General features: G+C 44.8%; 1 protein-coding gene across 1 annotated transcript; it reads left to right on the forward strand.

Annotated features, from left to right (window-relative positions):
• Positions 1–643: 643 nt before the first annotated feature.
• Positions 644–8,287, forward strand: Lmod2 (leiomodin 2 (cardiac)). Its single transcript, NM_053098.2, has 3 exons — positions 644–1,028; positions 6,174–7,526; positions 8,059–8,287. The coding sequence occupies exons 1-3, from the start codon at positions 756–758 to the stop codon at positions 8,083–8,085; spliced, it is 1,653 nt and encodes a 550-aa protein (NP_444328.1). The 5' UTR covers positions 644–755; the 3' UTR covers positions 8,086–8,287.
• Positions 8,288–10,717: the final 2,430 nt, after the last annotated feature.

Consider the following 10,717-nt stretch of genomic DNA (forward strand, 5'->3'; position numbering starts at 1 on the left):
TACAGGAAGGAGAAGGCAGCCATTTGGTGAAGTGGAGACAACTCCTGCCCTTCCAGCTGTCGGCTTTCAATTTTTTTCCCTTAGTCTCTCAATCTCGATTGCCAAAATCTGTAAATGAGGGTCTAAAGTACAGGCAGCTAGAAAAATCACAGGACAGATACTGCAAAGCACTAAATGATAAAATCCTGTTTTATCATAGCTTCCGTCCCCATCACACCACCCAGGGTATGTTTATAAAAGAACCAGACTAACTACCCACAGGACAATGTGGGGCTATTTCCCAACCCCTAAGTTCCTAATGAAAGGATCCGTTCACGTCCTCAGTGTCTGTGGTAAGACGTTCTCAAAACAAAGTTTATCCTCCGTTGTTTGAACACAAAGAAAGGAGAACCATGGCACCTCCTATCTGAGACACTCCGCCTGGCCTCACCAGCTATCAGGCACAAGCTAAATATGGCTCTGGCCACTGTGTGAATAATCCCTGCTGGTTCTGAGACCTCCATCCACCACTGATGTGACATTCTTTGTGTTCAAATGTCTAGCTGACGTCTGATGCCTAAAACAGCCCATGCCTTCACCCTCTCCACATTGTCACGGCCCTGCATCACCGCTCTTAAAAGGTTCCTGAGGCCACTCCTCACACCAGCTGCTGACCAGCCCGACCAGCCTGACGCTCGCTCGCCTCCCTGTCTGCCTCTGCTTGCCTTGAATGCCTGGTTCTTTAAGCTCTTGGGGAGTCTGACAAGGCCGGGACCATGTCTACGTTTGGCTACAGAAGGGGACTTAGTAAATATGAATCCATTGATGAGGATGAACTTCTGGCCTCCCTCTCACCTGAAGAGCTGAAGGAGCTTGAGAGGGAGCTGGAAGACATTGAACCTGACCGAAACCTTCCTGTGGGGCTAAGGCAAAAGAGTCTGACAGAGAAAACCCCAACAGGAAACTTCAGCCGAGAGGCGCTGATGGCGTATTGGGAAAAGGAGTCCCAAAAACTTTTGGAGAAGGAACGGCTGGGGGAATGTGGAAAGGTAGGCTCTGAGGACCATACCCATCTGTGCCCATCGTCTTGATCCCCACCCCCACTCCAAAGACAGACAGCCCTGTTTTCTGTAGCTTCGCAGTAGTTATGGCTTTAGCTTTCTTATAACTCAATGGTATCCATTACAGAAATATTTTCTAGGCCAAAATGGTCTCACTCCTGGTGAAAAAAAAATTTTTTTTTTTTATTTTTGGTTTTATTAGCTTTTGTTTTTTGTTTGTTTGTTTGTTTGTTTTGTTGTTTTGTTATATTTTTGCTTCTAATTTAAAAAAATGGGAACCTGGAGAGAAAAAGTGTTTCCCAACCAGAGTGTGGGTTTGAAGGGGTCATCAAATACTCTAAGGCACTGAAGTTGTATAGCATGTTTCTGATGCAATTTTTTTTAAGAGAAATAAATCCATTTCCTGATTCTTTGACAGTAATAATGGCAGCAATAAAGTTAGTTTCATGTTTCCAATGACCACAAATCCAAGGCTGTGAGGAAAATGTGGGAACGAGAGACAGGAGCCCTGGTTCTTTGTCCTGTTCTGTCGTTAACTTGTTAGTTTGCACAGACAAACATTTCTTCAGGGTTCTTTTGCCACCCACCATCCCATCCATCCATCCATCCATCCATCCATTGAGGGATCTCAATTTTTTGTTCCTTTTTGTGAAAAAAAAAAAAAAGATCCTCTCTTTTGAGGTTTTAAGATGTTCTAGAGTTTTCCTCAAAGAAAATTCACACTTTTGCGTATAGTTCTAAATGATGAAACCCACTAAGGGTTGTGGTTAAGAGTGCATGTACAGACCCATCTCTTGAGAATCTTCCTACTTCCTGATGGGCATTCTGAGACTAGGAAACACACTTGTGTTGGAGAACTCGGGTCCAGGAAGCCCTTGTGTGTTGCCCAAGGAAGAGTCATTTTGAATATCCCAGTAAGTTATCTCTGAAAGGAAGTTCAGGAGACTGATCTCCGGGAAAGTCATTACAGCAGTAGAATGTTGAAAGCAACCCTGAGTTCATGGAAGAAAACAGGCCGGGAACAACTGCTCAAAAACCCGTGTGCTCCACTGAAGTCACTTATAATCAAAAAGGTTCGTGGTGGTCAGCTTTCTCCAGTATCGATCTGGGAGCTGTGGTGATCTCAGTGATAGCTTCATGCCCCACATTTGTAGCTAGATATGTGTGAGCATTGCCTGTGTCAGCCAGGCATCACGGGAAGGGCCACTAGGACCAAGGCAGGATCTCCCAAGGCCACTACGGCTGTAGTAGTGAGGAACCAGAGGAGGAGATGAGGAGGGAACCCATGACCAGTCAAGATCTGAGCTAGTCAGTTCTTCTGAGAACATCAGAGTTGGATTTGCTTTGCTTATTTGTTTCAGCCTGATGTCATAGAATGACATCATATTATACTTACTAAAGAATTTCCTTCAAAATAAGAATACAACTGTTCATAAGAAGCCAGGACATGGAGACACCTACAACAATACCCTGACAAAGGCATTTTAATGTCATAATGTTATGACAGCAGAAAGAACCAAAGGGCAAAGCCTGCTGTCAGCTGTTGCCGAGCTCCACCTCATGCTGCCAAAGGTTCTGCTGATCCTGCCAATGGCTTATCGGCCCAATTAGTGCGGCTGTCTTCTTTACCAACTCTGATTCCTTTCTGGGATGCTTAACTTTTCTCCCACTTCACCGTTCCAGCCAGCTGTCCCTGGAGTCACAAGGGTACTGAGCAGAGAGAGTAAACCAGTCCTACCCGCAGGGAAAATTTCCAAGCAGCTGAGGGGAGAGGGGAGCAGGTGCCTGTCTCAGTGACAATGGGACAAAGAGGTCCCATGAGGAGAAGCTGGGGTCTGAATGGTGCTTGTGGGATCAGGCTACTGACTTTGTGAAGGTTTCAGAATATTCTTAATAGTGCCTCCTGAGGGTCAGCCTTTTTTTTTCATCAATCTAGGTTGACCCAAATGTGTACTATATCAGATCTAGGTACCCTGGGAATGCGACAGCGCCGTTCTCCTCACTAACTAGAGTATCAGCTGGGTCTAAGGCAATCAGGTGCCAATGACTTTTCTCACAGTATCTCATTTCATCTTACTGTTTTTCACTTGAGTGCCGAGACTAGGAGAAATTCAGGAACTTATGTGAGAGTAGCAGCTTGTCAGTCAAGTTGGAACTGAAACTAGAGACTCTTGGCATGAAGGCCGTTTTTCAGACTTGTAGATGCCTGGACAGCAGGATAGACTTCACTTGGTACTACGAACAGCACAAATTCTAAGCCTCTTCAGTATCTGCAGATAAGGAACTCTTGAGGGTGGGGCCCAACCAGCTGCAGTCTACCAATTCTGCCCAGTAATTAGGACACATGCTAACATGGACTATAAGAACCATTCAATTCCTTGAGACTCAGAAAAGATTTAGTGGTTTGTCTAAAGGCAACTTCCTATTTATAAGGAGAGCTGGGACAAGGGCCGAAAGCCAGGCCTCTTGCTTCTGTGTAGATGTGATGGTGTGGTAGACATGATGGGAAGATGCTGGCGCTGGCTGGCTGGCTCCTCATCGTTGCTTGATTCACTCTCTGAGTTCACCAGCATTTGCATTCTGTTTGCTCAGTCCCTCCCACACCATCTTTCACCTCTTCCTCTGTGTGAGGATGATCCTTTCCCCATCTGATCCTTTCCCCCGTTCCCCAAAGGATCAGATGTAACTCCAAAGCAGCAGATGTAGGAAGGCATTGCCCACACCCCTCTGGTGTAGGACTGATTCATAAAGGAGCAAATGTTGCCCCGTGGACCATTCTATCTTCCCTTCCCCCCTCCTGCTGATTTACTCCCATATGCTCCCCTCCTGGGGTGATCAAAGATCTCAGATTGCCCTGGACTACTTTAGAAAAGTCCTGTATCATGGTAACCCTCTTGGGCTCGGACAAACAGCCAGGACACTTGGTCACCTAGCCCTACCAGATCGACCTCATCAGTATTTTTTTTCTAGATATAGTCTCGACTATGAGATGCTGCCAATTAATGTCAATTTAGATCTTCTAGTCAGTAGACAAGGTTAGCTGAGGCTCTATAACATGCTGATCACTGTGCTAGGTGAAAAAGATACAGGCTCACATCCATTTTAACCATCGATTGGGAAAATGGCAAACAAACAGTTAATGTCCTAGCCATAGCTTACTGAGAGAAGTGTCATTGGCAAGCATTTCAGGGACAAACTCAGGAAGTGTTAAAGAAGGACTTCAGGAAGAGGCATTATTAGATATTACATAAAAGCTTACGTTGCTAGAGAGCTGACACGATTTTCAGATGTATTTTGCAGATAGAGACTAAAGATGGTTAAATACTAAAGGAGATGAGATTTCATGATTTTAGGAAAGGCTTTGGATTTTTCCAAATACACTGCATTTTTGACACATGCCAGTAGACACCCTTAGGTAGCTGATTGGGACTCCACTTATACAAGCAAAGGGATCTAGGGTGGGGTGTCAGAAACTCTCTCTAGCTGATCATTTACTTCTTTGCAGGGTGTTTTGTATCATTGAGCTATGACTCCTGTCCCTCCACCAACCCTTTGACAGACAGACAGACAGACAGACAGACAGACAGACACACACACACACACACACACACACACCCTTCTTCTCCTAATACATCAAGTAAACTGACACTGGACAGGTCATCTCAGGAGAGGCTGACCCTTTCCAAGGCCATCACTTGGTGCCTGCCACTCCAGACAAGTGTGGCTAACTGGAGGCTATTCTCTGACAGCAACTGGGCAGACAAGCCTGGAACCGAACATAATGTTTTCCAAAGTCCCATCCATCCACATGCCACAGGCAACACCTCCCCCAACTCCCAGAAGTTAAAAAAAAAAAAAAAAAAAAAGAGCTTCCAGTGTAGAGGAAAGAATTCAGTGGGGGCAGTAAGGGCCATGGAGCTTTGAAAAAGATAAGGAGGAGGATTCACAAGAGCCCTGCTAAGACCCTGTCTAATAAAAGATAACATGGAGCAGAGAAAGTTAATCTTTTGGGAGTCTGTGCAGAGGGACTAGTGAACAGCCGTGACAACGTTAGAATCAAATCCTGTTTGCCTGAAAGCCTTTTTACAACTGATGCATACTAAATAAGTTTAAAGTATCAGGCTAGCCCAGGACTTGCTTCGAGCTATGGCTGTTTGCAATGCTGCTGGTTGGGACCTAGGGAGGCTGTCATGGTTTTCCATGGCTTCCACCAATGGTTTTGTTTGTTGTTTTTCCAGGGAGCAAGTTTGGATCTGCCCTGATGAGCAGCTCTTTGGGAGTGTGGTGTTTCCACATTCTTGTGCTTAGTACCATTCACATAACAGAAAAATGTCAGAGCAGCAAACTACATCTGCTTGTCTACATGAAGACAGACAGGACAGAGGGCACTTGGCTTGGTCACCTCTGCAATTGACTGAGAACTCTGTTGCTCAGCTGTGTCTCCAGCCCTGGCTCCTCACTTTGAGATAGAGTCCAAGTTGTCTTGGCTGACCTCGAACTTACTCTCTATCCTAGACAAGCGTTGAACTCCCTTCTTCCTTTAGCCTTCCAATTAGTCAGGAATGCAGACGTGTACCAACAGGCCTGGTACAGTCTTAAGCATTAAGGAAAGAGACCTCAATTCCATACTGTTTATTTCCTTTGCACTTGTTTGGACAGGGCAGTGAATGCATTCCATAGAGAGGCATAGATGGCTAAACTGGAATGAAACGAATCAAGAAGACATATAGAGACCAAAGGGTAGCTTTGTGTAGTCATTTCTCTCCTTTCACCTTTATGTGGGAAGAGGGGATTGGACTCCATCAGGCTTATGCTGTGAGTACCTTTATCTGTTGTAACATCTTGCTAGGCTTAAAACTTTGAAAAAATTATCCAACATTTTCCAACATTGAAGCTCTGATTTGTGTCTTCAACTTAGAAAAACTATCACATATATTTTGTTTGGTAGAAGACAAATGTTTACAGAAAACCTGCTAGTGGTTATGCAACCAAGTGTTGACCTTGGTCACTTGAACTAGAGGGTCAGAAACAAGGGCTTGCGAATCGTGTTCGCTCTGTGGTACATGTGTTAGTTTTGTAAACTGCTAAACGTGCTTCAAGTGAAAAGCTTACAGATGTCACTGCACTCCTTAGGTTGCAGAAGAAGACAAGGAAGAGAGTGAAGAGGAACTAATTTTCACAGAGAGCAACAGCGAAGTCTCTGAGGAGGTGTGTACAGAAGATGAGGAAGAGTCTCAGGAGGAAGAAGAGGATAGCGAGGAAGAAGAGGACAGTGAGGAAGAGGAAGAGACAACAGAAGCCACAAAACATATTAATGGAACTGTAAGCTACAATAGTGTTAATACTGATAACTCTAAGCCAAAGACATTTAAAAGCCAAATAGAAAATATAAATTTAACCAACGGCAACAGTGGAAGAACACAGAGGAACTCCGAGTCACCAGCCGCCATTCACCCTTGTGGAAATCCCACTGTTATTGAGGATGCTCTGGAAAAGATTAGAAACAATGACCCTGATACGACAGAAGTTAATCTGAACAATATAGAGAACATCACCACCCAGACCTTATCCCGATTTGCTGAAGCTCTCAAGGAGAACACAGTGGTGAAGACGTTCAGCCTGGCCAACACGCACGCTGATGACGCCGCGGCGATTGCCATTGCAGACATGCTCAAGGTTAACGAGCACATTACCAGCGTAAACGTGGAGTCCAACTTCATCACTGGCAAGGGGATCCTGGCCATCATGAGAGCCCTGCAGCACAACACGGTGCTCACGGAGCTGCGCTTCCACAACCAGCGGCACATCATGGGCTCTCAGGTGGAGATGGAAATTGTCAAGCTGCTCAAAGAGAATACCACGCTGCTGAGGCTGGGCTACCATTTTGAGCTCCCAGGACCAAGAATGAGTATGACGAGTATTTTAACAAGGAATATGGATAAACAGAGGCAAAAACGCATGCAGGAGCAAAAACAGCAAGAGGGGCACGATGGAGGAGCTGCTCTTAGGACCAAAGTCTGGCAAAGAGGGACACCTGGCTCTTCTCCATATGCATCTCCGAGACAGTCTCCCTGGTCATCTCCCAAAGTCTCCAAGAAAGTCCACACTGGGAGGAGCAGACCTCCATCTCCTGTGGCCCCGCCTCCACCCCCTCCCCCTCCTCCTCTTCCTCCCCACATGCTGCCTCCTCCCCCTCCTCCCCCTGCTCCTCCACTCCCAGAGAAAAAGCTCATCACCAGAAACATTGCAGAAGTCATTAAACAACAGGAAAGTGCCCAGCGCGCCCTACAAAATGGACAGCGAAAGAAAAAAGGGAAAAAGGTTAAGAAACAACCAAACAATATCCTAAAGGAAATTAAGAATTCTCTGAGGTCAGTGCAAGAGAAGAAAATGGAAGACAGCTCCCGACCCTCTACCCCACAGAGATCAGTTCATGAGAACCTCATGGAAGCCATTCGGGGGAGCAGTATAAGACAGCTACGGAGGGTAAGTTACCCCAGGTTAGACCTTAAGGTGAAATTTATTCAATGAGGTAGCCTCCACTGATGGGTGCTATCAAAGCTGCCTCTCCAAATTCTCGCTAATCTTTCAAATATTTGTGTATGTGTGCAAGCGTGCCACATGTGAGCACTAGGGTGGGTACCCTGATGGTGAGAACGAATACATTTCCATTTGGACCAGTACATTTGTACCAACTTATTGTCTCAGCCAGGATCATTTTATGATGCTCTAACATATAAAAATTCAAATTTCCATAATTAAAAAAAACAAACAAACAAACCAGGAAGTATTATCTGCATTCTAAAAGGATTCATCACTGGTCAGACTTTTCACCACAGACTGCGAGTGGTTCACCATCAGATTTATAAGGTGGATGCCACACAGTGAGCATAATCTACATTCAGATTATTCTTAGGGAATACTGCCATAGATAAAGTTTATAGGTGGTGGTGATAGCATGATGATTTGCTTTAACACACGTGTCACTTCACTGAAAGGCAATTCCCTGTTTTTGTAGGTGGAAGTTCCCGAAGCTCTGAGATAGACCGATCTGTAGAAGAGGACCTGGAACTGTTTAGTGGTGTAATCCGAGGTGCATTGTGAGCTGTTCCCAAAATGCCTTCTTTAATTTGGAATATTTCCCAACTTCAAAGATAGTGTCACTCTGGAATTCCAAAGGGAATTCTAAGATGCAATGAGCATGTTTCTTCTGTAAATATGAAAATAAACTTTTTTTTTTATGTCCTAAGATTCATATGGGCAGCAAGCCTCGCAAGATCTCTTTGCAACTCTGGCATCTCAGTTACTGAGCTCAAATCACTTAAAGAAATATGCTATTATTTTTTTAATCCCAATAACCTTAAAGTTCTTTTTTTTCTTTCTTTTTTTAAAAGAGAAACTAATATTTTTCTGTGAGTTAATATATCTGCTGGGTATGTGTAATATTGCTAAATATTAAAATCATTATGTTCTCACACCGAAAAGGTCCATGCCTTTAAGCATTGGCTTTCTTTCCTCACGTCCAAGAAATTCTGGCCAAATCTCCTACTTACTAGAAGACTAAATTAAAGAACTTTCTGGACAGGCTGTTTGGGAGGTATGAAGGTATGAGACAGGTTCGGGAAAAGTTCCCCATGTGACCATTTCCTGGATTCAATGACATTCAAGTCAGACGTCAGCGGGGGCTCCTGTGTTCTCCTAAGTCCAATGGGCAGCCATAAGCCAGTCTAATCAAAGTATCAATCAATGGTTTCTGGAAAGGATAACGGGGGATGCTAGGACATTTTGTAGTTGGAACACATGTATGCGCAGGAGATGATGGAAGGTAAAGATGAAGTTATCCTGGTGCGGATGCTGAAGAACTTGCAGCTCTCCCCTGGGACTCTCCTTGAACACGCATCATCTGACCTTTAATTTATTAATTTATTTTTAATACTTACATTCCCCTGGTTCTCCGTCCCAGCCTTTGCTTCCCCCATCCCTTGATCTCTTCCTTTCTTTCCCCTCTCCTCTCCCTATTCTCTCTTCCTTCATTTCTATTCTTGCCCTAGGCAAATCTGAATGATGCTAACATCCACAAAAGTACATTGTGGGCTGTGTGCTCACAATTCCAACTACAACCCTACCTCTTCCCCTGTCATTCAGGAGGCATCTGAATGCAAGAGAAACAAACATGCTTTCCAGATCTCCACCCCTCCATTCTCCTGATCCCCTGAATTAACTCCAAATCCTGGAGTCACTCAGGTCCTGCAGGTTCTATGCGACATCCAGTCACTAATGTTCTGCCTCTTGGCCACTTGATTCTTTTCAATCACAGGGATCATGTTTTGCTTAAAAAAAAAAAACTCCAGTATTTCTCAGGATTATTTCCTTTGTTCAATCCATCTATCTCTTGGTGAGAACACCTGGAATCAAAATAGATTCCAGAGGAGTAAGGCAGTGCCCGGGATTTCCATCAGGGGGCAGTCGATGAGGGTCATTCTCTGAGCCAAGTCATTTCGTGTACATCTCGCGGCATTAAGAGGTGCGATTCCCATCTGAGAGGTGAAGGAGCAGACTTAGCATGTGAAGCTGGGCACCACCGACTGACTGCAGAGCCTAGGCTCTCGGCCATTACTCCTCACTGCTACCACCCAGATGCCAGCTAGTCTCCTGATGGCCCTCATTCCCAGACACTCAGTGTAAGTTGCCGCCTCCCGTGGTGGTGTCTTCACTATTTTCATCCTTTCCATTAGTGTGCAAAACCATGTTTTATTTAGGGTTAGAGGTGTATGCACGTTTGTATATAAAACTCCAGAACGGAAAACTAGACCCTCCTTTTTCCTGACCTTTGCTTGCAGAGACAGGCTGTAGTTAAGGGGAGGAGTGAGGGAGAAGAGGCAGAGGAGGAAAAGGTGCTGGTAAACGGCTTAATTAGTAAGACCACACAGGGCTCCGCGAAGGAGGAGGAGCATCCGACAGTGTTTGTGTTACCGGAAAATGTTTACCTTGTGGAGGATGGATAAGTCTTCTCCCCAGAAGCAAGTGCCTAGAAGATAAGTTTCCTCTTCGTATTGTCTTGCTAGATCTTTGTGAACCTTAGGATGACAAAAACGACTTCCAAGGCTTATCGCAAAAGTGGAATATAGATATGGACCCTCACAGCTCACCAACCAGTATATTGCAAAGTTCAGAATAAAGGCAAGTATGCTATAGTCAGGTATCCAGCGAGCACATTAATTATTACAGAGAAACAGGTGGAGAACACATCCTACCAGGGTCCATCCAGTACTGCAAAAAGACAGGGCACCCTGACAGTCATCATTCAACAGCCTGAAATCTCGCAGAGCCAGTGTGAAAACTAATTAGTTCATCGTCTATAAAAAGCATTCAGCTCACCGAAAGACTGCCCACGATCAGATGAAGCATTTAGATGGTGATTTATATGTGCACCTTGGTCTCTGAAAAAAAAAAAAAACAAACCTCATCCTGATTTGAAACGGGGCCAAAACACCAAGTCTCACGCTGCTCCCAGGCAGTGCTCCATGGCTGAAGGTGTTTAATAACTCTGTGTCAACAAGAACTTGACTTATCGTCTGCCTTGCGATACTTACCAAGGAGTGAGAAAAGGCAGGAGGAACACTACACCATGTATACACACATGGAGATGCTTCAAAGACCAGAGTAAATCAGTAAGT

Source organism: Mus musculus, chromosome 6 (assembly GCF_000001635.26).
Source record: "Mus musculus strain C57BL/6J chromosome 6, GRCm38.p6 C57BL/6J".
Classification (NCBI taxonomy): domain Eukaryota; kingdom Metazoa; phylum Chordata; class Mammalia; order Rodentia; family Muridae; genus Mus; species Mus musculus.